The sequence below is a fragment of the Neopelma chrysocephalum genome, unplaced genomic scaffold (assembly GCF_003984885.1).
Source record: "Neopelma chrysocephalum unplaced genomic scaffold, ASM398488v2 Primary Assembly neopelma1_158, whole genome shotgun sequence".
In the NCBI taxonomy this organism is placed as follows: Eukaryota; Metazoa; Chordata; class Aves; order Passeriformes; family Pipridae; genus Neopelma; species Neopelma chrysocephalum.
The window spans coordinates 166,541-193,209 of NW_020897820.1; the positions used below are offsets into that span (position 1 = coordinate 166,541).

Here is a 26,669-nt window from a genome sequence, read left to right on the forward strand (position 1 = left end):
GCTACTCGGGAAAAGCGGGAGCGGGCGGGACCCCAGGGAGCCCCGCCATCCCCCCGGGACCACGGTCCCACCAGTCCCCGCAGCACCGTGCGGGGGCGGCTCGGCGGGAGGCCGGGAGATGGCGGGGAGAGGCCCCTGTGCCCGGGGAAAGGTCCCCGAGCATCACCCGGGGCTGGTGACCCCCGAGATGTGCCCTGGGGCATCTGAGCCAGCACCGGACTTGGGGCAGCCGGGGGAACCCGTCTGGGTGCGGCAAGGGGGTCATGGGCACTGCAGGAAGGTCTTGGACATGGCAGGGGTGGCCCTGTGGGGCCCTGGTGTGGGGGTCAGTGTAGTGGGTGGGATAAGGGGAGCAGAGCCGCCTGGAATGCAGGGCCTGGGCTGAGAACCCCCAACTTGTGTCATGGGTGAGCACATCCAATGCTCCAACTGATATTTTGAGGCTTGAGTGCCAGCACGGGTGGCACTGATGGCACTGCCACAGGTGCTCTCAGGACAGCCTTCTCTCTCCTGTGCAGGTGAGCTGGACAGTGCCAAGGGCAGGCAGGACAGGGACAGGCAGGGTCTGTGTCCCCCACTCTCCCCAGCCCCCCTTCTCCCCTCTCAGCCCCGGCAGGGGCCCCATAAGGCACCGTCACATGGTGCTGCTCTGAGCCCCTGCTCTGCCTGGCACTGTGGCCATGACTCAGGGCAGAGGCACCAGCCTTGACTCGGTGTCCCAGTAGGGACCAAACCCAAACAGGTGCCCGGCCCCGCTCAGGCTGCAGCACCTTATCAGGCCTTGGCAGTGCCGCGCGCCCGCTGGGGAGGCTGTTGTGTCTGCGGACAGAGGCAGCACCAGCGTCACCCCCTCTGCCCAGGCACTGCTCCTCCAGGTCCCTGTCCCAGCACCATCCTGTGAGATGGAGCGGGGCTGGGCTGGTGCCCCCCACAGCCGTGCTGCCCCCACCCCAACCAAAGCCCTGTGGCCACAGAGGGGGCTCGGTGCTGGTGTTTGGTGCTTGGTGTGTCCCAGCTCCCTGCCTGTGACGGGACAGCCCTGTGCCCCCAGCCCCGGTGCTCAGCACCCGCCGGATGCGGTCCGTGGGGTGTGGGTCCCGGGGCGGGCGAGGGGCGTGTCAGGGGCCGCCGTGATAACTGCGGGCGCCGTGCCGGGGCCGCGGGCACTGACGGAGCAGGGAGCGGGATGAGCCAAGGACCCCCATCCTGGGCAGCAGCCAGGCCCGGAGGCAGCGCCATGGGGTCCGGCGGTGCCCGAGGCCTCCTCCGCACCCTCTGCATCCTCCTGGTGCTGGCCTGGCACCTGTGCCCTGCCACGGCCCAGTGGTTTTACCTGGGCTCGGAGGACACCACCCTGGATCCCGGCACCAGCCTCACTGCCCCCACCCTGGATGGGGAGGAAGGTAGGTAGGGTGCGATGGGGGCAGCACCCCAAATTCCTGCACCCCAGCGTGGAGGGGGTTCTTGGAGGGTGGAGGGTGAGGTGTGGGGTGCTGGGGTCTGGGGCTGCTGGTGGCACTGCTGTGGCCATGGCAGGTGCTGGGAACTGGGAGTGCTGTGCCACCCCAGCCCCTCTCCAGCCTTGCCACCTTTTGCCCCATCACCTCTTTGTTCCTGCAGATGCAGAGACCAGCATGGAGCCCACGGGGAAGGTGCTGCTGAGCAAACCCCCTCTGGCGAAGGGCCCTAGACGCCGGGACCACCTTGCCAGGGGAGCAGCAAAAGGGCCAGGCCATGCCCCACCACGAACACGAGGCCAGGTGCCTTTCTCTGGGCAGCACCCCCCTTCCAGCTCCTCCAGCCCTCCCAAAACTCCCCAGCTGCTGCTGGGCACCTTGCCATGTCCTTCCCGTTATCCGTGCCCTGCCTGCACACACCAGCCCGGGCACTGTGCCTTGCTCTGGCCCCGAGCGTGACTCCCCTTGGAAAGGAGCCACAGCAGCTCCCGGTGTCCCCCACATGGCACAGCCCCACGGCAGCGCTGGGGCTGGGCCCCCACCCTGGGCTGGAGGCAGCCACGACTGAGGGAGGGTCCCGGGGGGCAGGTCCCCCAACCCCACACTGAGCACTCCCTGTCCACCCCAGCAGCACCGACCCACGGCCACCCCAGAGATCTTCGAGGGGAGCGCGGTGGAAGAGGAGTTCCTGCAGATCCAGGTGGTGGAGGGGTCCTGGTCCCCAGGGGGAGGAGAGGGACAGCCTGGGATGGGCACCCTGGCGAGCGGGAGGGACTGGCAGGGAGGGACAGGGATGGTGCTTGGGGTCTCACACTCAGCCCTTCCTCTCCTCCACACAGACGACAACGAAGGCGCTGCCCCGGGAGGTGCCCCCAGCCCCGGAGATGGACCCTGCCCTCCAGGTGAGGGGTGGGCACAGGGCACCCCTGTTGGACCCAGCAGCCGGGCTCAGGTCTCTCAGCCCACCTCTCTCTCCCTCTCCAGGTTCACAATGGCTCTGGCTGTGTCTGTCCTGTGCGCCCCGGTCCTCCCGGCCCTGCCGGCCCTCCCGGCCCAAAGGTGGGTTGGTCCTTCCCAGGGAGGGGCAGGGGTGTGCGGGGACCCACAGAGACACGCTGCGGGATGCTCTTTTGTCTGTGCAAAACCCTTTTTGCTCAGGATTTGGAACGTGGCTTTGGGGTCTGAGTTGGGGGGTGACTCAGGTGGCCACGGGCAGGGGGGCCGCAGGTCCCCATGGTGGGGTCCAGTGGAGGGAAGTGCCAGGAGCCCGGAGCAAGGGTCTGTCTTTTCTCAACAGGGACAGAAAGGTGACCGAGGGTTCCCCGGAGAGAGAGGCCAGCCCGGAATCTCAGGGGACAGAGGGAAGTCTGGCAGCCCAGGACAGCCAGGTCACCAGGGTCCCCGGGGTCCCCCGGGTCCTCCGGGGCCCCCGGGGCCCCCGGGACCCCCAGGCACCTGGGGATCCAGGAGCCCACCCGCGCCTGCCGCCCTCCCCGAGGGATTGGAGAACGAGGTGAGCGCCGGGGCGGGGACACGGGCGGGTGATGCCGGCGCTGCCCGCGGTGTCGCTCCCGGCGGGACCGGCGGGGACAGGCAGGGCTGGGACACGCGGCCGTGCGGGTGGGCAGCCCAGGGGAGGGGGCCAGGGCATGGGACACGGCGTTTCACTGACCCTGCTCTCTCTCCTCTCTCTCCAACCCGACGAGCAGCTGGGACCCTCCAGCCCTGTGGGAAACCCGGGACCCCCCGGCCCCCCCGGGCTGCCCGGCATGCCCGGACCCCCAGGCTACCCAGGCCATGATGGCCCCCCGGGGGTCCCTGGGCGGGAGGGAAAGCCAGGACCCCCCGGCCCTCCAGGGGCTGTGGGACCACCCGGTTTCCCCGGGGCTGAAGGAACTCCAGGGTCTCCAGGCTCGGCTGGGCCAGACGGACCCCCGGGGGCACCAGGGCTCCCAGGGCCTCAGGGTCCCCCCGGGGTGCCAGGGCACGAAGGACCCCCCGGTCCTACAGGACCTGCGTCACTCCCTGGCAAACCAGGGCTCAGAGGGGAGCCAGGATTCCCAGGACTAAAGGTAAGGGGGTCCCAGCCCATCCCATCCACGGCCCTGGGGTGGGACGGGGCACCCGGGCTCACCCGGCCCTCGCCCTGCCCCGGGGGAGCAGCCCCCAGCACTGAGCCCTTGGAAGGCTCTGGGGCAGCCCCTGCCCTGTCCCCGTGGGGCCTGGGGGCACACGGAGGCTCAGCCCCCACTCTCACCACCTTGTGCCGTGTGCCCATAGGGTGAGAAGGGTGAATATGGACTTCCAGGCATGCCAGGAAGCCCTGGCCGGACTGGAGATACAGGGCCCCCGGGCATGCCCGGTCCCATGGGGCCTCCAGGACCACCGGGGGACTACAGGGTGAGTAGGGGGTCCTGGGCTGCAGGTGCTGGGTGGGAGCACCCCGTGTTTATCCCAATGTCCTCTCCTTGCAGTGTGACTTGCGCCATGGAGGACACCGTGGATTGGCCGGGATGCCAGGCCCCAAGGTGAGCCGGGCAGTGGGCGCTGCGGGCAGGGGTCCTGGCAGGGGGTGAGTTGAGCAGTGGGCACTGCAGGCAGGGGTGAGCCGGGCAGTGGGCACTGCAGGCAGGGGTCCTGGCAGGGGTGAGATGGGCAGTGGGCACTGCAGGCAGGGGTCCTGGCAGGGGGTGAGACAGGCAGTGGGCACTGCAGGCAGGGGTCCTGGCAGTGGGCGGGTGGTACCTGGGGCATGAGGCACAGCACAATGAGGGGGGCTGGGGAGCCAGGGGACCCCCAGAGCCGGTTGCTGACAGGATCTCTCACTTTCCTTCCAGGGAGAAAAGGGCGACCCCGGAGAGCCGGTTTGTAGCCACGAGCAGTGGCGGGGGGGAACTGGCTGGGGGATGTCCCCATCCCTACACCTGAGTGTGCACCTCTGAGTCCCCTGTGCTGCCTCTGCTCCCTCAGCACCCTTTTCCTCACCCTGGAGGCAGCACCAGAGACCCCAAATGGGCTGAGGCACAGGGTGGGGGGCGAGTGACACCGTCCCCTGAGGCACATGAGAACGCACACGGGCACACACGTGTGCATACGTGTGCCAGCACGCAGTGCACCCACACATGCACCCAGCAGTCCCTGTCCCCAGCACCCAGCTCAGGCTCTAATCCTGCCTCTCTCTTTGCCTCGTCCAGGGGTGCTGCTACAGGGAACAGGGGTGCAAACCGGGCCACCTCCCCTTCCCCAGCACCGGCAGCCAGCCCAGCTCCTGGGGGTCCATCAGAGGGTACCAGACGGTGAGTGCTCAGGGGAAGGGACCCCAGCCCGGCCTTGGGGACATGGATCACCCCACCAGCAACCCCACAGGGCCCATAGCCCCAGCTGGGGTGGAGGAATGGAGGATGGAGAGGGGGAGAATGAGCAATGGAGGATGGAGGGTTGGAGGATAGAGGTCAGTCTCAGTCTTTTCCCTCTGCCTCTGCAGGACAGCAAAGAGGAACCAGAGATTTATGGAGCGATCATCCCCCATGTGAGAGTCACTGCCTGGCTGGGGTCTGCACTGCCCCAGCCCGGGGACGTTCAGCCCTGGGAGGGAACCGGAGCGGGAAGGATGAGGGGCAGCAGCGGGGTGTCTTACAGCTGCCCTACAAAAGGCAGCACCAAAACAGCCCGATCTCCACACTGCTCTCCTGCAGGGTGTTCGAGGTCCCCCCGGCCCCCCTGGGCCCCCAGGCCCCCCTGGCCCACCAGGTCTCCTCTACCTCAACGTAAGGCCCGGCGCGGGTGTGCACACGCCTGTGTCAGAGCACACACACATGTGGGTGTGCACAGCACCAGGGCCCCCCCAAACCTGCCTGTCTTTGCTTCCAGAGGGTGTACCCGGTCCGTGCCCAGCCCCCCTGCAAGCAGCCGGTAAGACATGGCCTCACTGTCCCTGAGAGTCCCCATCCCCTCCCCGTGCACTGGGAAGGGTGTCCCTGTCCTTGTGCCCAGCAGGAGTAACAGCCCCATTTGCCTTCACAGGCGGCCCCAGATCCAGGTTGGGCAGCAGGTGAGAGCGTTTCCCAGGTGTTTCAGGGGCTCCAGCCTCCTGAAAACACCTTTGCTGAAGTCTTGCCTCCCTCCCTGGGTGCTGGGGCCGTGTCAGAACCAGTCCCTGGCACCGCTGCTGGCTTTCACCCACTCCCCCCGTGTCCCTGCAGGGCCAGCTCCCACGGGAGCACCCAGGCCCTGTGCTGGGACACCTTGTGAGCCCCCACCTTCTCTGGGCTCTCCAGATGCCGACACCCGTCAGACGGAGCCGTCGGACTGCCGCACTGATCCCCGGGTGTGTCCTGGCTGCGGCCATGGGTGAGCCCCCCCAGCTCTCCCAGACCCCACAGCAGGGCCCTGACCCTCTGCATCCCCCCAGCGCCAGACGTGGGTCTTCAGGTCCAAGGAGCTGATGGTGAAGGCGAGCGGTGCTGTGCCCGAGGGGAGCCTGGTCTACGTGCAGGAGGGGAGCAGCGCCTTCCTCCGGACCCCCGCCGGCTGGAGCCGCCTCCTGGTACTGTGGGGGTCCCTCGAGGGGCTGGGGGGACAGGATCCAGGGCTGGATTTGGCACTGGGGCAGCAGACCCCTGTGAAGGAGCAGGTTTCCCCTAACCTGTCCCTCTGCTCGTGTCATTGAGCAGCTGGAGGATTCGCGGTCGGTCTTGGCTGGTGACGACCCTTCTGCCTCCACCCCACGGTACCAGGTGAGGGGGGTGTGAGCAGATGTGGGGTCTGCAGGGTCTGCTCATGTCCCTGCAGGGGGATAGAGCCCTCCTCTGCCTGCCAAGGGGGACAGACACCATGGGACTGTCCTCTCCCTCTTCTTCCCCCTCTCCTCTCCTTTCCATCCAGGAGGCAAAGCGGGTGCAGACAAGAGGTCCCGACACAGTGTCACCTGTGCAGTCCCCAATGGACTCGCTGGTGAGCCCTGTTCAGGGTCCAGCCATGCTGGGAGGGACATGCCATGGGGGTGGGCTGGATGTCTGCAGGGCAGTGACAGCCTGGCATGGGGTCGTGTTGGTCTGGGGAGGGTGTCACCCACCCATGGCACAGGGATGGGTGTCCCCAGACTGACCTGAGCTGTGCTATTCCAGGTCCAGAAGGAGGAGGGACAAGGGCTGCCCCAAATCCCACCAACCACCATCGCCCCACGGATCCCATCCGTAAGGAATGCCTGGCCCCGGGGGTGGGAGAAAGGGCAGAGGTGCCCAGGGGACCCCCAATCCTGGCCAGCTCCCCCAGGAGCCTTGCACCCCCCGGGAAGGAGGGAGCAGAGCCCCAACACCTCCCCGCTGTCCCCCAGCTCCGCCTGGCCGCCCTCAACGTGCCCCTCTCGGGCGACATGAGCGGGATCCGGGGTGCCGACCTGCAGTGCTACCGGCAGTCCCAGGAGGCCGGGCTGTACGGCACCTTCCGGGCCTTCCTGTCGGCCCCCACCCAGGATCTGGTGTCCATCGTCAAGAGGACAGACAGGACCCTCCCCATCGTCAACCTGAAGGCAGGTACCCCCGTCCCCGGGAGGGGCTGCGAGTGACAAACCCCCCTCCAGCCCCAGTGAGCTGTGGTGGGTGAGGGACCCCCACCCAGTCCTGCTCTGGGGCTGCTGCACCCCGGCTGTGCCCGGTGTTTTTGGGGAGCTGCCAGAACTGAGAGCAAGTTACTGCCCACACATGGTGGGAACAAGGGCACCCCCCTGGCCCCCGGCTCAGCACCATGGCCCGTGCCCACAGGGGCAGCTGCTGGCCAAGTCCTGGAGCTCCCTCTTCGAGGGTCAGCCTGGTGCCACCCCACGGGGTCCCATCTACTCCTTCAACGGGCGCAACATCCTGACGGATCCTCTCTGGTGAGTCCTGAACTGTCCCCCCGGCGTGGGAGGGGAGTGGGGGGGCTGTGGTGGGTCCCTCCCCACTCAAGCGCAGGAGCAAAGAGCTGGGGGTGCCCCGAGGTGCCCCACTGACCCCGTGCCCACCCACAGGCCCCACCGGCTGGCCTGGCACGGCTCCACGGCGCGGGGGGGCCATGCCCGGCGCCGGGACTGCCAGGGCTGGCGTGGCTCCGGCGCGGCCGAGGGCATGGCCACCCCCCTGGGCCAGGGCCGGCTGTTGGCCGGGCACCGGCACAACTGCTCCACACCTCTGGCCGTGCTCTGCGTCGAGGTGGCCTTTCCCTACCGGCACATGTGGTGACAGCGGGGACACCGGGCCACGCAGCCCAGGCAGCCCTGTGGGCCTGGGAGCGCTGTGGGCAGCGTTGGGGCTGTGCAGGAGCAACGAGGGGATGCCAGCCCCACAGCCGGGCTGTGCCATCCCTGTCTGTGCCATCCCACGGACCCCCGTGCCATGGGGCAATGCCAGGCTGTGCCCACAGCCTCCCTGCACCCGCAGTGGTGCCAACACTGTCACCACCCCAAAATAAAGACACGCAAACGTTGTTTTTTATGACGCTGTGCTCTGCTCTGGGGGGACATGGCTGGCTGCAGGGAGGGGCCAGGGGGACATGCAGCCACCTGGGAATGGGGAGAGGGGCTGGAGGAGGGGTTGGGAGTGGGCTCCAGTCCACTTGGGATTGGTAGAATCTGGGAGGGGACAGTGATGGCACAGGGCTCCATGTCACTGAGGTCAGTGTTGTGTCCCCAGAAGCTGAGTGTATCCTATCCCTATGCGTCCCAGTGTGTCCATGGGACCGACCAGGATGTCCCAGTGATTCCCAGTGTGTCCCAGTGGGTCCCCAGGGCCTGTTCCCTGTATGCCAGCGATGCGATTCGACTCGCCGTGTGTCCCAGTGTATCCCAGTGATCCCCACTGTGTCCCAGTGTATCCACGTGGGTCCCTGGGGCTCGCCCAGTGTGTCCCGGTGTACCCCAGTACATCCCGGGCTCGCCCAGTGTGTCCCAGTCCGTCCCATCCCGTCCCTACCCCAAAGGTAACGATCCCTCGCTGTGCCCGCCCCCCTCGCTCCTCTATTGGCCGGTCCCGCTGCCCGTCCCGCCGCTCTCCCTCCCGAGTGGCCGGTTTGAATTCGCGGAGCGGCCTCTGATTGGACAGAGGGCAGGAGGGCCCTCGAGCCGTGTTCCCGCCCCAGAGCTGCGATTGGCGGTTCGCGGGGCCCCGCGGGCGGGGATTGGCGGAGCGTTTCGGCGGGACGAGCGGAGGTTTGAAGGGACCGTTGGCGCCGCTATCGCCGCTTCAGCCGCCGCCGTCATGGAGATCACGGAGCCCGTCTCGCCCCTCCGGGTGAGTCCGGCGACCGACACCGACCCTGCTCGGCGACCCCCGACCCCGCGGGCCTTCGGGTCCCCCCCCGTCATCGTCCCCTTCGGTGTTCCGGGCCGCGCCTTAGCTCCCGCCGGGCCCCCTCAGAGTCTCCCCCAGACTCCCTCAGCGATCCAAGGCCCTCTCAGGGTCTCCCTGGGCCCCCTCAGGGTGATCCCGGGCCCTATCAAGGTGTTTCCAGGCCCCTTCAGCCGTCGCCGAACCCTCCTCAGGGTCTCCCCGAGCCTTCCCCAACACCTTCCCCCTCCCGCCCCTGAGCTCCCTCAGGTTCTCCCCAAAACCCCCTCAGGGTCTCCCCGAGCCCCTCTCGCCGCCGCTTCCCCCAGCCCCGCGTTCCTCTGCGATTTCCCCCATCCCCGTTCTCTCGGGCCTCTCCCCCGGCCTGACCCCTCGTTCGCCCTCCCCTCTCCCCTCACAGCCCGCGAACGAGAACGCCCGGACGCACAAAGCCGATGGCCCCAAGAAGCTCTCGGTGGAGCACATCTACCAGAAGAAGACGCAGCTGGAGCACATCCTGCTCCGGCCAGACACCTACATCGGCTCCGTGGAGCTGGTCACCCAGGTAAGGGGCAGGGGGATGCGGGGCTGAGCCCCCCGAGCACCTCAGGGCAGGCGGGGCTGGAGGGGGGGGCATTAACAGCTGTTACAAAGCACAAAACATCTACTTATCAACCACAAAACATCTGCTTCACAAACGGGTGGCACAGAAGAGAGGCTGTACCCTGGGCACTTATGAAGTTCTTCCTTTTTTTCCAGCAAATGTGGGTTTTTGATGAAGACGTTGGCCTCAACTGCAGACCTGTGACCTTCGTGCCTGGCTTGTACAAAATCTTTGATGAGATTCTGGGTAAGGTGACAGATCTCCTGAGTCAGTGAGTGGCAGGTTAATAACGGGGGTTGAATGCCTACGAAACTGGATCTAAATAGAAGAACTTATCAAGAACTCATTAGCCCTACTTAATAGCAAAGTGGGAAACAAAAAAAACACCCCAATTTCAAAAATCCAATTACAAACCTGATTTAATTCACCCCAGACTTCTCCCTTTTCTGTTAATGGTTGGACTCGATGCCCTCAGAGGTCATTTCCAACCTGAATAATTCTGTGATAACTTGTAGAACTTTGCAATTTGTAAAATATTTTCATGCCAAGATGATTATTAATGACATTACATTGATCTTTTGTGTTCATTCTACTGAAACACTTCATAGTTCTATCTTGATTTGGAATGTAATAAAGTAACAATATTCTTTTTCTAGTCAACGCCGCAGACAACAAGCAGAGGGATAAAAACATGTCGTGCATTAAAGTCACAATTGATGTGTAAGTTTTATTTCATTGTTGTTCGTTGCCCTCAGCTGTTCTGCAAAGCTGGGGTGGCACTGCAGGGGCTGATCTGAGTTACCCCAAATTTAATCCACTGGCTGTGAAAGCCTTTCTCTTTGCTCAGTCCCCTGGTCTCTTACAGAGGGCTGACAGGGCAAACGGCTGCTTTTTACTTGCTGCTGTTTTCCGTCTCTTCCTGCCTTTTTATCCTGATTGAGCACAGACAGAGGGTTTTGTGTGTGTGTCTATTTTAGAGCAGATCTGGGGATTTCTGTGTTGCCTGTCCCCCCTCTGCTGGCAGCTGCTGCACTTGCTGAGCACAGATTTGCTCCCGATGAAATGGTGCCTTTCCCCAGAGCCTTTCTATAACTTGCTTCACAGCTCAGTCATTTGCAGCCTTAAAAACACATTTTTTTGTGTTGGATTTTTTTTCCCCCTCCTAGAGAGAATAACACAATCAGTGTGTGGAATAACGGGAAAGGTATCCCAGTTGTTGAACACAAAGTGGAGAAGGTCTATGTGCCTGCTCTGATCTTTGGACAGCTGCTGACATCCAGCAACTACGATGACAACGAGAAGAAAGTCACAGGTGGGGAAGAAGTTGCATACTGAGCTTGTAGAACATTGTTGCTTGTTGACAGTTGCCTTTGGATTGTGCTGAAGTGGCCAAACTCCTGTGAGTCTGGGATTCTTTTGGATAGTTTTGGACAAAGATAGTAATACAAGTCTGTGTTCCTTCTAATTCCAGGGGGGAGGAATGGTTATGGAGCCAAACTGTGCAACATATTCAGCACGAAATTTACTGTGGAAACTGGATGTCGTGAATACAAAAAGTTGTTCAAGCAGGTAGGAGCACTTCTCATTTCAGAGAGGTTATACCTGAGGTTTTCAGATGAGACCCTCAGGTTTTGTTTCAAAAATCTAGGCAAACCTTCAGTGCATTATGTTTAGAGTAAATTTGACCCACAAAACATAATTCAAAGGAACAGTGAAATTAGCAGACAGCACCAAAATCTGGTTTTCAACCAGAGTTTTTATTAAATTTGAAAGTATCTAAAACTCAAACCAGCTTACTGTTTTTAAAAACTGCAGTAGTTACTTGTGTGTGCTTGACTTGCATCTCACAAAAGCTCCTTTCCTCAGACCTGGACAGACAACATGGGAAAGGCTGGAGAAATGAAGCTGAAATACTTTGATGGAGACGATTACACCTGTGTCACTTTCCAACCTGATCTGTCCAAATTCAAAATGACAGTTCTGGATAAGGACATCGTAGCACTGATGTCTCGAAGAGTGTATGATATTGCTGGGTCCACAAAGGATGTCAAAGTTTTCCTGAATGGACAGAGGCTGCCTGTAAGTGAGCAATGAAAAGAAACGCAAATATCTGCATTTCTCGTGCCATTTAACCAGTGAGGTTGTGTCAAAGCCATTCCTGTCATCAGGAGACATTCCTGTACCCACTTTGCAGGAGGATGTGCATTAAGTATTTATGGGAGCTGTTATCAACCAGTTGTCTGCTCTCATCCGTGTGCAGGTGAAAGGATTCCGCAGCTATGTGGACCTCTATCTGAAGGATAAGGTCGATGAAACTGGGAATGCACTTAAGGTTATCCACGAGGAAGTCAATTCCCGGTGGGAAGTGTGTTTGACTTTGAGTGAGAAAGGCTTCCAGCAAGTCAGCTTTGTCAACAGCATTGCCACCACAAAGGTAACCTCTCAGTGTATTTAGTCAAGCCAGTGCCAAATTCTTCAGCGTTAATATTCTTGGCTATTTCTAAGTGTATGTATTCTAGTAAAAAATAGTTAATATTGCAAAGACTATGCTAAAAGTTTTAAATAGATATGTGCAGTTTTGTGGGGTTTAATGGCCTCACCCTGAGTCCTTGTCCTGTTTCCTTTAGGGTGGCAGGCACGTTGATTACGTTGCTGACCAGATCGTGAACAAACTCATTGATGTTGTGAAAAAGAAGAACAAAAATGGAGTTGGGGTGAAGCCTTTCCAGGTACAACATCAGAATTTCCACAGTGGGAAACACAACTCGAGTGTTACTGCAAATTGTGACTCCAGCTTAATGCATAACTGTGTTGATTTGATTAATAACACATTTCCTTTGTACAGATAGTAGATATAAGATTGCTGATTATAGAAGTCTCACATTGTCTAGTTCAAGCCAATTCTCTTTGCTTTGCTGATGTATTTTGTAGTCACTCTTAAGTCAGTGTATACGCAGTAAACCCCAGTATCTGTTAGAAAACACCCATTTAGGCTGAGAGATGCCAATTCCTTGAGATCCCAAATCATCTAACATTGCTCATGAATGTTCATTAGCTGTCCAAAATTCTTCCAGAACATTTAGGAAAATTCCAAACCCTGCAGTGATAACTGAGTCTTTCCTCACTGTGTGATTGATGGGTGAGCTGAGCCTGTACAGTGTGTGATCCTTGCTGTGTTTAACTACAGGTGAAGAACCACATGTGGATTTTTGTGAATGCCTTAATTGAAAACCCAACCTTTGACTCTCAGACTAAGGAGAACATGACTCTGCAGGCAAAGAGCTTTGGGTCCACCTGTAAACTGAGTGAAAAATTCATTAAGGGTGTAAGTACTGACATACACGGACAACCAGGATGTCTGTAAAACTTTGTAGCCAAAAATTCCATCACTGTTGCGGCTTTTCCCACAGCTGTTTGGGCTTGGGTTTTGTATTGCAGGCAGTTGGCTGTGGCATTGTTGAAAGTATCCTAAACTGGGTAAAATTTAAAGCTCAGAGCCAGCTGAATAAGAAATGTTGCGCTGTGAAACACTCCAAGATTAAGGGTGTCCCTAAACTGGATGATGCCAACGATGCTGGTAAGTGCTTGACATCCTTTATAACCAATTCATTCAAAACCAGTTAAAACTTGGTTGTTAAATGAAAGATTTGTCTCCTAAGGAAAAGTGAGAAAACCTGTAATTATAGTTTTACCCCCATTTTATGGCCCTGTTTACTATGTTTATCCCCATTTACTGTGTGCAGTGCAACAAAACCTGTGCTAGAAGATATTTATCATTCAGTTGTGAGTGTGCAGGCTTCGATTTCACTTCTTAATTAGAAAACTGTGACTCAATTTTCTTCTTTTTTAGGCAGCAAGAATTCTCTAGATTGTACACTGATCCTGACTGAGGGAGATTCAGCCAAAACTCTGGCTGTCTCTGGTCTGGGAGTGATTGGCAGAGACAAATATGGAGTGTTTCCTCTTCGTGGGAAAATCCTCAACGTCAGAGAAGCTTCTCATAAGCAGGTTGGGTGGAAAATGGTTACAGTTACGTGATGGAAGGTGTGGTGTGATTTGTGTAACGAGTTGGTGCAGCTGCTCACCTGGAGCACTGCAGCTCCAAGGTGAAGTGTCTGCTCTCACCTTGAGCCTGCCTTGCTGGTTAAGTGGGAATATCGATTAAGTCCTGCTTGGTGTTTTGCCCGAGGGGATAATGTTTGTGTTGTGGACTGGAAAATGTTTGGAATGATGTAGAGCAATTTAACCACTAAAAAGGATAAGTTTCTAAACAGCAAAAAACCACCAATAAGACAGAACTCAGCCAACAATTCACTTACAGATAATTTTATGCTTTCTTGAGCTACATTTTGAGTCTGAAAGGCAAGTTTTATGTTCTGTGTGATGTCTTTCAGATTATGGAAAACGCTGAAATCAACAACATCATCAAGATTGTGGGTTTGCAGTATAAAAAGAACTATGAAGATCAAGAATCTTTAAAAACTCTTCGCTATGGAAAGATTATGATCATGACAGATCAGGTTAGGTTCATTTAAACTGAAAATTGGGAGGAGGTAATAATTAACTCTTAAATGAAGAGAAAAGAAGAAAACCATGCTTTTCTCCCACTGTTGTACCTAATTCTCTGTGTTTGTTTCTTTTTCTCATTCTGTATTTTAGTGGGTCATAATATCATTTCAACCACAAAACAAAAAAGTAGAGGGGAGAGTAACATCACCAAACAGCTAAAGTCTGCTGATTCAAGGTCCTTGAGCAGTCCTTGACACCTTTTTTCACCAAAAATCTACCTTTTTGGTTTCTCTCAATTTTCAGCAGTTAAAAAACACATAGTCACCTTTTTAGAAGTGAGTTAATAGGGTCAGTTAGGTGGAATTATAGAACCATTTGCTGTTAAGCCAACAATTGTCAATCCCATCATGCCCCTGATAAAATATGGTTTTTCCTTTTTGATTCAGGATCAGGATGGGTCACACATCAAAGGTTTGCTGATTAATTTCATCCATCACAACTGGCCATCTCTTATAAGGCACAACTTTTTGGAAGAATTCATTACTCCCATCATAAAGGTGAGGCTTGGGGGATGATCAGGTGAATGAGTGAGGATTCACTGTTCCAAATCTGCCTCTAATTTCACAGTTAAAATATTTCTCTATCACAGGCCTCTAAAAATAAAGAAGAAATTGCATTCTACAGCATTCCTGAGTTTGAGGAATGGAAAAGCAGTACACAGAACTACAACTCATGGAAAATCAAGTACTACAAAGGTTTGTAAAAACTTAATGTAGTGAAATTCAGTGGTCCAAGTCAGAGGATTGATGATTCAAGTCAGTCCTGCTTTGCAGAAAGGTTTGGATCAGGTGTGTTCTGTCTCTTCCCTCCTAAGATATTCCAGTTACATTTCAGATATCTACACGAGTTACAGAAAAATCCAAAAGTACAATGTGCCACTGCTCACTGAATTGTAATTCTTATGACTTTTGTGATACATCTCATTCTGAAGTAGCTGAAGTTTTCAGAAAGTCGTCTTCACGCTGTCCATTCCTGTGATACATCACAGAAACTGGGCACAGCAAAATATTTCTTTGAACTGCAACTTAATTTAAGCAAAAAGTCGTTAGAATTAACTCTCTGTCCCTGCAGGTTTGGGTACCAGCACATCGAAGGAGGCCAAAGAATACTTTGCAGATATGGCAAGACACCGAATTGGCTTCAGATATTCTGGCCCTGAAGATGATGCTGCGATCACCCTGGTAACTAACACTTGATTTAATTGCTGACTTACTACCTTTGGTATTTCACCTTGTAGAGTGCTCGGTATTTTCTCTTAAAATGCTCTTGGAGGCCCGTGGGCTGGAGACAATCTCTGTGTTACCAAGGCTACAGATTTAGTCGAACCAGGAGCAGCAAATCTGCCCCCGGACCTCAGGCCAAGAGTAGCCTTTTAATGATGGGCTTTAAATATAGCTCAGAACAAACTAATCACTAGAAACCAATTGACATTTTCAGGCACAATAGTAAATATTTCTCTAACATTTTTCTGCATATTCTGCTGCAGTTTGCTCCAAGTTAGATGTCCCCTTTTTCGCCCAGTGCAAAACAGTGGATTAAAACAGTCCTGGTTTCTGTGAACTTCACCTTTGGGAGCCCTTGACTCAAACATTCAGAGCTGTTAGGCAATGCCAAAAAATCAAATTTTCCCCCAAAATATTTATCTCCCCCCAAATCTGCTTTAGTTTTCTGCTAATTAAAAACCTATAAATTTAAAACTAACTACCCTGTCTCCTGCAAACTGGTGGAAATTATGCTCTTAATATGTTTAGCTACAGAAACCTTTAATTGCACTTGGACTCTTAAGCCAGCCTGTTTAGCACGTTATCCTCCTGGGCAAACTCTTCCTTTCTTTTTCTCGACTGATCCAATAATGCACAACTGCAGAACGTTCTAGAATCGAGTTACTTTTCCTTTTGTAACACCCAGGCCTTTAGCAAGAAGAAGATAGAAGAGCGAAAGGAGTGGCTGACTAATTTCATGGAGGATAGGAGACAACGGAAGCTGCACGGTCTGCCAGAGGTAAAAGGTTTATGTTCACAAGCAAACTGGTTCCCAGTCTCTGCCTGGGGCTGTTCTCGGTTTCATCCCGGCACTGCACACGGCTCAGTCACTGAGTCAGGCCCGGAATTAGAGGACGTTGAAAATGTGTCAGGGTTTTGCAGAGCAGCTTCTTCTTCTGCCCTTATCAGTGTAGCCTCGTTGCCAATTATCCAACAGTTAATTTCATTTTTAACTCTTATCTTTCAAATTACTTTATCAATGGGGAAACAATAACTTGAGCAGGACCAGATGAACACTTTATTTCCCCAAATATGGGCCTGCATCATGGCAAATGTTTCCCTTTGCCATGCAAGGAGTGTCAGGACTCGAGCTGTATTTAACTGGTCTTACAAGAGTTCCCATTTCAGTGAAACTAACCAAGAGCTAGTAGCCAAGATTAGGCCCTGTTAAATTAAGGCAATCTTCCACCTGATTTTCTTAGGAATATCTGTATGGGAAAAACACCAGTTACCTGACATACAACGACTTCATCAACAAGGAGTTAGTGCTGTTCTCAAACTCGGATAATGAGAGATCAATCCCATCACTGGTTGATGGTAAGTGATTTCTAGGTAGTGATTCTGCATGGTGTGTCCCTAGAACTTAATAAATGGGTGTTCGGTGTCCTGTCAGAGTCAGGGAACCCACTGAGTTTCAGGATCAGTGTCCTGAAGCCTGTTTTCTGCTGTCCAAGCTTTTTTCACCTTTGGATTAGATGTCCATTTTGTAGCATATTATTGCAAGTACCTCACCTGGTGCAGGATCTCCGGGTGGATAAGTAGTTCTTGTGCCTCTAGAGAGCAGAAACCAAATGAAACACATCACATGTTCTAACCACAGGGTCTTGTCTTTTTTATACAGGTTTGAAGCCGGGTCAGAGGAAGGTTTTATTCACCTGCTTCAAACGAAACGATAAGCGGGAGGTGAAGGTGGCTCAGCTGGCCGGTTCCGTGGCTGAGATGTCCTCATACCATCACGGTGAGGTAAGGACCTGCCTGGGCCTGCAAAACACTTTAAATGAAAGACAAAAAGCCCTTCTGTTGGCGTGACAGTGGCGATGCCTCTAGAGCAGAATTAGGTGTTTGAGTGTGAACACCAAGTTGAAGTGGCTGTTTAGCTGCTATTAATGCTCCGAAATTAATTTAATCTGAGGTTGGTCACTCTGCCTGCCCTGCCTGGATTTCATGGGAGCACAGTTCGTTCCAAAAGTAGAACAAGAAAAACTCGCTTTATTTGGGATGGATCTAGGCAGAAGTTAATAACCTTCCTGCCTGTGCCAGGAGAAGTTAAGCACTAAAACAAGGTTCCCTGTAGAGACCCAACAGAATCTTCCACTGGTGGTTTCAGAGCAGGTAGACAGCAGTAGAGCCATGGGTCACTAGGACATTTCTAGCCACCCTGAAGCATTCTGCACGCTCAGCTTTGCACCTTCCTTCGTCTCAGGCCGCCCTGATGATGACCATCATTAACTTGGCTCAGAACTTCGTGGGCAGCAACAACCTCAACTTGCTTCAGCCCATCGGTCAGTTTGGCACACGGCTGCACGGGGGGAAGGACTCTGCCAGCCCTCGATACATCTTCACCATGCTCAGGTCAGCATTACAGAGTCCTTACTGTCTGAAAGATTCTTAGCAGGACCCAATCTTGCAGCAATTAGACTGAAAAATGAATTGACTTTTTCCCTTTAAAACTTTGGGCTGCTTGCATGCCCGGAGTAGCAGCAGTTGAAGTGAGATCTGGGTGCTAGATTCAGGTATGGAAGCTTGGTTATCAGAGCAGAGAATACGGAAATGGGAGCAGAAACAAAAAAATTCAGGAAGTTTCTTTTTTGCATGGCAGTTGTGTTCTGCAATGAGAATTTGGGCTTGAATTCCCTTCTCCATTCCAGTCCCCTGGCACGGCTGGTGTTCCCACCGATGGACGACAACATCCTGAAGTTCCTCTATGATGACAACCAGCGTGTGGAGCCAGAGTGGTACATGCCCATCATCCCAATGGTGCTGGTCAATGGGGCTGAAGGGATTGGTACTGGCTGGGCCTGTAAAATCCCCAACTTCGATATCAGGGAAGTTGTGAATAACATCCGTCGGCTGATGGATGGAGAAGACCCATTGCCAATGGTAAATAATTAAAAAACAAATGTCTCGCTCGTTGGTTTATCGAGCTCATATTGAGCATTTGATGGGAATGCTTGAAAACAGAAGCATCTGCACAAAGCTGAATCCAGTGTTTGTTCTGCTCAGCTTCCCAGTTACAAGAATTTCAAAGGCACCATAGACGAGCTGGGGCCTAATCAGTATGTGATTAGTGGTGAAGTGTCCATCCTTGATTCTACAACCATCGAGATCACTGAGCTGCCTGTCAGAACATGGACACAGGTAACAGACAGGGAATTTGCCCTGGGAATGTATAGTTTGCCCTGTAAAGCAAAAGGGGGTTAGTGAGGTTTGGGTCTGACTTTGTTTCTTTTCTCAGACTTACAAGGAGCAGGTTCTGGAGCCGATGTTGAATGGGACTGAGAAGACGCCCCCTCTAATCACAGACTATAAAGAATATCACACAGACACCACGGTGAAGTTCATCGTGAAGATGACTGAGGAAAAACTGGCAGAAGCCGAAGCTGTGGGGCTGCATAAGGTCTTCAAACTCCAAACAAGTTTAACGTGCAACTCCATGGTATGTGACAGATTTTGCTGAAGGAATTTCTTGGTTTAACTCAGACTCTGTGGACAGCTGCAGTCGTTGCGTGAAACAAAAATCCTCTTTGGCAGTAACCTATTCACTTCGATTTTTCTGCTGTTACTGGTTTTAAATCAGCTTTCAAAGGTCAAGAGCCTGGCTTGGGCGTGGGTTCAGAGTGGATGGTTTGCCTGAAGGAGGCAAAGTGATCTGAAATCACAGTTTGCAGAGCCCTGTGAGCCAGCAGCACGGGCACTGAGCGTCTGGCTCCTGACAATGTGTGAAGCTGGATACAAGATGTTAGTCCTGCACAGAGCCTTAAGATTGAAGTAACCTTAACCCTGCTATGGGTATTCAAAAACGTTGAAATTCTAAAATTGTCTCTGCTGCTGTGCTCACAAACTGATGTAGTTTCTCGAGTAACACTGAGGCTTGATAATTTGTCAGTTAATAATTGAGTGATATCATCACACCTGTGTTACGGTTAATTTTCAGTGGGTTTGGAATCAGTTTTATCATCATAATGCCCATGTTCCCTCCTTTTCCTCCAGGTTCTCTTTGACCACGTCGGCTTTCTCAAGAAGTACGACTCTCCCCAGGATATTCTTAAGGAATTCTTTGAGCTCCGGCTCCGATATTACAGTTTGAGGAAGGAATGGCTTATTGGGATGCTGTGTGCTGAGTCTGCAAAGCTGAGCAACCAGGCTCGCTTCATCCTGGAGAAAATAGATGGCAAAATCGTGATCGGTGGGTGTTGTTCTTGGTGACTGGGATTGTGAACTGGGAGAACTGGGTGCCCCCTTGAGCTCTGTCAGCACCCACTCAGCCTCGGGCTGGCTCTTACAAACCACACCAGAGCTTATCTCTGTTCCAGTGACATGCAAGAGGAAAATGCTTCCCAGAGTATCCTTGGTCTTGTGTGTGACAATTTTTTGAGAGTAGAATTTTTTTAATAATTTAGCAATAATTTCTATCTATTTCTAACTCGGTAGCAGTAAGAGTTAATTGTGTGTGGTGTTAGAAAGGGGCAGTGTTTGCTGTGAAATGCATTCTTAAGAACCCCTATCTCTGTCTGTTATCTTTGTGAACCCCTGCAAAAATATTCCCAATCATGTTCTCAGTGGACTGAGGGTTCAAACTTAGAAGATACCCAAGTAGCAGCATCTGAGAATCATGAGCTAGAAAAAGAAGCAGATCTTTGTTCCCAACATTCACATTTTGCAATCCACTTTTCCCCCTCCGTGTAAAAGACGGGCTGTGTTTCGCTGCCTTCACGGAGGACGCGGCCAGACAACGTGTCATAAGATGCTTTGTGGTTTGTGTCTGAAGGCAGCCCAGTAATCCCAGCAGCCGAGTCTGTCTGAGCTCAGGAAGAGAAATAATTCCCTTGAAATGCATTTTCTTGGGTTTTTTTTTTTTTTTTAATAAGTAGTTCCAAGGCTGCCAGAGCTGGTTTCATTTGTATTTGTGTCTCATGGTTGATTGCTTCTGATACCTTAAAAAGGAGCAAATTCCAGCTGAAGCATTTCCAGTGCTTGGGCACTTAGAGCATAAATTTCCCAGGTGATGTCTAATGAGGTGCAAGCTATACCAAGCTACCAGGGCTTTTTTCCTCCACCTGCCTGTTATCATGAAACCTGTTTTATACCATCACACCTTTTTTCCAAGTTCAAAAACTACTTAAAGCAGGGGAAATGCCTATGGAAACAAAGAAAAATATTTACAGTGCTCTGGCAGCTACAGGACCAATGTTACCCTGACAAATCACCTCCTTAAGTAGGAGCTTTTCAGGTGTTATTCAGGCTCCTCCACATGTCCCAGCTGTGACGAGGAAAGGCTGGTTTGGAGTCCTGTAGGATGCAGGGATCCAAAACATAAATAAAGCTCATCAGTTGCTCCTGATAGCAAGTGGTGGTCATTGAGTGACAATCCTGAAATGTCTGTTTGCAGAAAACAAACCCAAGAAAGAGCTGATTCAACTCCTTATCCAGAGAGGGTACGAGTCTGACCCGGTGAAGGCTTGGAAGGAGTCGCAAAACACGGTAATGCCTCAGTCATCCTCAGTACACCCAAACTGGCTCTGAGGCTTCATAATCCATACAGAGGCCTCAGGTCCTTCTCTATCCACAGGATTCAATAGCCCTACCCTTGTGTGTCAGGGTATTTGTTGACAATGTTTGCTTCAAATCCATATTCAGGAAGAAGAAAAGGAAGAGGAGGAGGAAGAAGGTGACAAAGAACCAGCTGCAGCTTCTGGCCCAGACTTCAACTACCTGCTGAACATGCCCCTGTGGTATCTGACCAAGGAGAAGAAAGATGAGCTCTGCAAGCAGAGGGATAACAAAGTATGCGCCTTCCTTTGCTTATTAAAAGTGTCAAGTTTATATATATATATATATATAATATGTTGGATGGGTTTTTTTTTCCATGGTGGACTGAAATATGTGACTGATGATTATCATTTGTGATTCCCTTTAGCACAAGGAGCTGGAAAACCTCAAGCGCAAGAGTCCCTCTGACCTGTGGAAGGAAGACCTTGCTGCCTTCGTTGATGAACTCGAAGTATGTCGATGCTCAGTGCAGATGACCCACTCCTTCATCTTATCCACCAGCTCTTTACTGACTTTCGGGGTTTTTTGGTGTTATTTTGTGCTCCCCTCTGCAGGTAGTGGAGGCCAAGCAAGCGCAGGATGAGATGGCAGGGATTGTTGGCAAACCTCTGAAGGTGAAAGGAGGGAAAGCGAAGGTGAAGAAGGCCCAACTTCCAGAAGTGATGCCATCCCCTCATGGCATCAGGGTTGTTCCTCGGATCACTGCCGAGATGAAGGCAGAGGCAGAGAAGAAGAAAACTAAAAAGAAGATAAAGGTACAAAGGAACATTCCAAATGCTCAGTCTTTCTTTACATTTTCTTCAATGCAGTCCTAAAGGAATGCAAGTCCTTGTTAGCTGGACTTGTCCTGCTGAAGCAGCTGTTCAAGGAGAGGGAAAGAACCTTTGGGCTTGGGGAGCACTGGGAAAGGGGGTGTCAGTCTAAAGGACAACAATTCTCTAACAGATCAGGAAATGGTTTAGAGGGAAATCTTGACACATCACAGTGTCAGGGGTGGGTTGGTAGCTCAGAAATGGAGGTGCAAACATGGTTGTTCCAGGTATCTTGGGAATTTGATAAACCCTTTAGCAGGCAGGAAGCACAGCCAGTAAATTCCCTTCTCCAGAACAGCCTTTGCATTCCCAGCAATGCTTTCAGCCACTTAATGCCATCATTGTTCTCCGTATCAAGGAGATGAAGAAGATTGAACTCTTTTTATAGAACTAGTTGAAATTGTGCCATTCAGCCTTTTCCAGCAGAGAAAACTAACCCACCCCCTCACCTGTTTGGCCCTGGAAACCTTTCCTCCACATGGTTCCACCCAACAGTTTTTCCAAATAACTTTCACTGTTGTTTTTATCCCACCCTGTCCAGCTCTGCATCCTCATCTTTCCCCAGGGCTGTCCCAGTGGCAGGACTGGAGCGCTCAGGAGTGGGGCCTGAGTTCCTGTTTTTGTTCCTGTTGGGTTTTGCTGTTTTAGTCACCTGATTTGGGGACAGATCCTGTCTGATTTGCAGATCCTGTCTGTAATCAGTTCTACACACAGTTTGTTTCACAGAATCAGGTTTCTTGTATCACTAACTCTTACACGTCTAAAATAAGCAGCTCCTTCCTCCATCACCCCCCGTGCCTCCTCTCCGGGAGCTGACTCACTGTTTGGTATCTGCATCTGCAGAGTGAAAAAACTGAATTTGATGAGAATCAGGATGAAAACATATCCGGAGAGAAGGAGTCTTCAGGCCTGAAGCAGAGATTAGCACAGAAGGTGAAGACTGAGCCAGGTAAATGCTTTGATGTCATTCCCTCAGTAGAAAGGGAGGGGAAGGTTTGTCAATTTGGGTTTTTGACCTCTTCCTGAAGGTGGGGAGCAACACCTGGGATCAGGAGTTTTGGAAAAACTAGAGGAGAAAGAGATCCTGAATAATAGTCAAGCAGGATAAATTCCTATTTCTCTTTGTTTAAGCCAGAATCCTCTGAATTTAGTGTATTTCTAAGCTGAGTTTGAACTGCTGATCCTGAAGTACTCATGGAAGTTTGCTGGCTCATCCTGCCCCTCGCTATTTTTCAGGAGCTAAGAAACAGGCCACTCTACCCTTCAAACCAATAAAGAAAACCAAGAAACGAAACCCTTGGTCTGACTCAGGGTCTGATTCAGAGTCTGATTTTGAAGCACCTCCTCAAAGGGAGCGAGTGGTTCGTCAGGCAGCAGGTGAGTGAGGACACGGCTGCAGAGAGGGATAATCTGTGGAGGAGAAAATGGAACAGACTATTTAGGGAGCTCCCAGAGCCTCAGATCACATTCAGAAGTCATTTTTAAAAGGCTTCTTTATTTTACTGTCTCAAACAATTAAATATTTCTACCATTTGTGCACATATTCAAGGAAAAGCAGAAAAGGGCATCTAGAGCAATATGGTTATTTGGTTTAATTACACAACTGTCTTGGCAAATTAAGCGTGTTGTGGGTGAGGTTGGAAGACTCCAAACGACAGAACACACTTGTCATTTGGAGTCTTCTCCCTGGCAGTCTCAAGCATCTGCTTGTTTTTATTCAGATCTTTATTTTTTAATAACTGCAGCTAAAATATTGAAAAAGAAGCTGAGCTGCATATTGCCAAATGTGTAAAATAACACATCTGTGTCCTTCCATCAGCCAAAGTCAAGACCATGGTCATTTCGGACTCAAATTCCTCCGGCTCTGATGAGGAGTCTGAGTTCCAGGGTGACAGTGCAAGCAGCTCTGAATCGGATACAAACTCCAAGGCAAAGCCTCCTCCCAAGCCCAGAGCTGCTCCCAAGTGAGTATTTCTCCACAGCCACTGAAGATTGGTTGTGCTTAATGCTACACATAAATTCATAGCTCTGGTTTCTTTCAGTGCACCTATTTAGCGCATCATAAACTGAAAAAATACTTGGGGTTTTGTTTTCCAGGGAAAACACTGAAAAAGCAGTGAAAGCTCCCAAGGAAAAGGCAGAGCCAACTGCTGTCCCCAGTGAGTGAGAGACCTCTAAACCTGTGGATTGTCCCAAAACCCCTTGGGATTGCACAGGGCAGAGCAGGGGGGACAATTTGGCTCTTTCAGACTGACTTTGTGCTCCCTTTTCCAGTTCAAGTCCCAGATGTCACTGATGACAACGTGGGCCAGGCTCCCGCTGCTCCCTCTGTCCCAGTGCCGGGCCCCAAGGCCGGGCCCAAAAAACCTGCTGCAGCCAAGAAGGCCGGAGCCACCAAGGGTAAGGGCAGCTCAGCAACATCATTTCTGGAGCACAATTATAATTCCTGTGGGAAACGATCCGAGTGATTTCGCTTGGCGCTCCAGGGCCTGAGCAACTGAAGTTTTCATTTCAGCAAAGATCTGAGGTTTGTGGCAGAGGTTCTCTGGTTGTTGTCATGTTTAAGAGGTCTGTTTCCAAACATATCATGTTCTAGTTCATGTTGGACATGCTTGGAGGGAGGGAGTCTTAGTTTGGGAACAGGAAAAGTGAATGCTTCCTACAGGGCTATGTAATACTTGGCAGGAATAATCCGGGTGGAATTTGTGTCTTGCAGTTTATGTCTTACTTTGTGTCTTTTTGGGAAAAAAGCAGCCTGGGAGCTTCCCAGGAGGCAGAAAAGCTTTTTGGGGCAGTTTGATGTATCCAGTGCTGGCTCCACCTCATCCATCTCTGGCATTTGTGTTTTTTTTTTTAAACTCAACTGCCCAAACTTTGTCAGATTTTGACACTGGTTTGCATATTCCAAGTGGAATCAACTGGGTGTTAATCCCAGCAGGAAAATAGTGTGTTACTTCCACTCCTAAACTGAGAAAGCCTGTTATCCTTCAGAAATGAGCTGAACTGGGAGATGTGCTTCAAGATGCTCTTAAAAAATGTCAAAATGTAGGTAAGAAAGAATCCCCAAGTGAGTGTTTGGGAAATTCCTTCCTCCCTGTGCAGGACTTTGAAGGTCTGAGAATGGGCCACAGATCCTTGAGAGCCCAGAACTTTTCAAACTGAAATAGCCTGTAAATTGCTTTGGGGACCTTTTAATTTGATCCTCTAAACGTAGCAGAACTGAGCAGATAAACAGCCTCGTTCCTCATCACCCGGGGAAGAGAGATCTTTCTAGAAACCCCGGCTTCAAACGGAGGCGACCTGCGCGCTGACCCCTCGGCAGCGCGGAGCCTGTTTGTGTTGGAAGTAATTCCCAAGCTGGGAAGGAGAGAGGAGCGAAGCGGGGATTTAACGCCGCGTTCTGTTCCAGAGAACCAGCCCTCCATCATGGACATCCTGGCCAAGAAAAAGGCTGCGCCCAAGCCAGCGGCCAAGGAGGGACCCCCGCGCGCCAAGGGCGACAACGCCAAGGGGAGGAAGGCCGTGAAGAGGCAGCCGAGCTCCTTGGATTCGGATTCCGATCTGGATTTTGGCTCGAAGCCTTCCAAATCCGTGGCATCAAAGGTTTGTGCCCTGCACCCGTCAGTGCCAGGGGATGCACAGGGAGCGGGGTTGGTTCTGGCAGGAAGAGCCGGTGGAGGTTAAAGCCTGTGGGGAACAGGGTGGTCACAGAATCATGGAATCTCCTGAGCTGGAAGGGACCCCCAAGGATCATTGAGTCTGACTCCTGGCCCTGCCCAGGACACTCCAACAATCTCCCCCCCACTCCCTGAGAACGTTGTCCAAACACTCCTGGAGCTCTGGCAGCCTTGGGGCCGTTCCCACTGCCCTGGAGAGCCTGTTCAGTGCCAACCAGCCTCTGGGGGAAGAACCTTTCCCTAATAAGGGCCAGACACCCCGGATCCACCACCCCAAACACCCACTGTACCTGTGGCACAGCGGGCGTGTGATGCTCGCTGTTGTTCCCTGGGGATGCTCAGATCCATGACTCCTTCCCTGCTTTCCCTGCAGAAATCCAAGCTGCAGGACAACACCTTCACCGTTGAGCCTCGTGCCAACAGCCCCGTAGCCCAGCCCCAGGCCAGGCCTGGCCGTGCCAAAAAGCCTGTCCAGTACCTGGAGGACTCCTCAGAGGACGACATGTTTTGAGGTTTTAGGACGATTTTAAACTCCTGACCCACAAAGAGCCTTCAGCAGAGCTCTGGAGCTCCCACCAACGACCACCTCAGCCTAGGAAATCATCTCCAAATACAAACCACTCCAAAAATGTTCGTTACAGGTGAACACAACTCGTTTTTTCCTGGTTTTAAATAATTTAGATTTGTTGAAACAAGAACATCCCCTTTTTTGTGAACACTGGAGCCACGTGCCCAGTGAGTGCTGCCGCACTTCCCTCTTCCCTGTTATTTGACACTTTGTGGTCATTTTAGTGTTAAAGTTGACTTCGGAACAAACCAAAGTTTTTAAAATTGATGCAACCCTCATGAAATATCTTAAAATACTAAAATATACAAACTTAACTCCACCACCTGACACAGGTGAGCTGGAGCCATTTTTCCAGCAATTCTCTGTGTAAATATTTTTTGTGTTTTTCTTTGTTGTCCTGAGTTTGTCCTTTTTAATATTTGTCTAATAAAAGTGTTTATACTTATTTTCTTCACTGAATTTGGGTGTTTGTTTTTAGGAAAATAACCACTGCAGAGCTTGTGCTAAGCCCTCCCTCCCTCTGCCAGAGCAGAGGGTTTGGCACAAGCTCTGGGGGTGTTGGGCTGGTTGGCCACTTCCCCACTGGTTGTGGCCACTGTGGCTCCCCAGCCAAATTCCTGTGAACACCCCTGTTGTCCCCAGCACGGGAGGAGCTGCTGGGCCAGAGCAGCTGTGGCTGCCCCATCCCTGGAAGTGTCCAAGGCCAGGTTGGACGGGGCTTGGAGCAACCTGGACTAGTGGAAGGTGTCCCTGCCCATGGCAGGGGGTGGGACTGGATGGGCTTTAAGGTCCCTTCCAACCCAAATCATTCCATGATTCCATGAAGCCCCAGGGCCCCCCGCACTATCGGTGCTTTGCTGGAACCCAGT

At 52.7% G+C, this 26,669-nt stretch overlaps 2 protein-coding genes across 3 annotated transcripts; both read left to right on the forward strand.

The window, feature by feature from the left end:
• Positions 1-44: 44 nt before the first annotated feature.
• On the forward strand, positions 45-7,908 carry LOC113976380 (collagen alpha-1(XVIII) chain-like). Of its 2 annotated transcripts, none has more exons than XM_027701511.1 (23): positions 45-1,403; positions 1,621-1,760; positions 2,086-2,157; positions 2,297-2,359; positions 2,442-2,516; positions 2,755-2,970; positions 3,167-3,529; positions 3,738-3,857; positions 3,932-3,985; positions 4,295-4,321; positions 4,652-4,753; positions 4,942-4,986; positions 5,153-5,224; positions 5,328-5,369; positions 5,481-5,508; positions 5,735-5,784; positions 5,869-6,003; positions 6,131-6,193; positions 6,342-6,410; positions 6,584-6,652; positions 6,793-6,987; positions 7,220-7,332; positions 7,465-7,908. In XM_027701511.1, the coding sequence occupies exons 1-23, from the start codon at positions 1,187-1,189 to the stop codon at positions 7,673-7,675; spliced, it is 2,541 nt and encodes an 846-aa protein (XP_027557312.1). In that variant the 5' UTR covers positions 45-1,186; the 3' UTR covers positions 7,676-7,908. The 2 variants fall into 2 exon arrangements, with proteins under 2 accessions (XP_027557312.1, XP_027557313.1); XM_027701512.1 differs by having other exon boundaries at positions 2,089-2,157.
• Positions 7,909-8,603: 695 nt separating this feature from the next.
• Positions 8,604-26,230, forward strand: TOP2A (DNA topoisomerase II alpha). Its single transcript, XM_027701480.1, has 35 exons — positions 8,604-8,722; positions 9,180-9,323; positions 9,518-9,608; positions 10,019-10,082; positions 10,529-10,674; positions 10,834-10,931; positions 11,229-11,441; positions 11,623-11,796; positions 11,990-12,091; positions 12,550-12,687; positions 12,801-12,939; positions 13,213-13,370; positions 13,757-13,882; positions 14,318-14,428; positions 14,521-14,626; positions 15,003-15,112; positions 15,840-15,932; positions 16,396-16,510; positions 16,815-16,936; positions 17,397-17,545; positions 17,842-18,073; positions 18,197-18,331; positions 18,429-18,629; positions 19,184-19,379; positions 20,583-20,674; positions 20,831-20,977; positions 21,111-21,194; positions 21,298-21,498; positions 22,399-22,504; positions 22,792-22,932; positions 23,375-23,519; positions 23,653-23,714; positions 23,830-23,955; positions 24,965-25,158; positions 25,606-26,230. Exons 1-35 carry the CDS (start codon positions 8,690-8,692, stop codon positions 25,741-25,743), a joined length of 4,632 nt encoding a protein of 1,543 aa, XP_027557281.1. The 5' UTR covers positions 8,604-8,689; the 3' UTR covers positions 25,744-26,230.
• The last annotated feature ends 439 nt before the right edge of the window (positions 26,231-26,669 follow it).

Excerpts from the sequence above, each read along its gene's own strand:
- LOC113976380 (XM_027701511.1), top strand. The coding sequence starts at position 1,187 with ATGAGCCAAGGACCCCCATCCTGGGCAGCAGCCAGGCCCGGAGGCAGC. Across the intron at positions 6,004-6,130 it reads CCGGCTGGAGCCGCCTCCTG|CTGGAGGATTCGCGGTCGGT; the intron begins GTACTGTGGGGG and ends GTCATTGAGCAG. Across the intron at positions 6,194-6,341 it reads CCTCCACCCCACGGTACCAG|GAGGCAAAGCGGGTGCAGAC; the intron begins GTGAGGGGGGTG and ends CTTTCCATCCAG.
- TOP2A (XM_027701480.1), top strand. The coding sequence starts at position 8,690 with ATGGAGATCACGGAGCCCGTCTCGCCCCTCCGG. Across the intron at positions 8,723-9,179 it reads AGCCCGTCTCGCCCCTCCGG|CCCGCGAACGAGAACGCCCG; the intron begins GTGAGTCCGGCG and ends CTCCCCTCACAG. Across the intron at positions 13,371-13,756 it reads GAGAAGCTTCTCATAAGCAG|ATTATGGAAAACGCTGAAAT; the intron begins GTTGGGTGGAAA and ends GATGTCTTTCAG.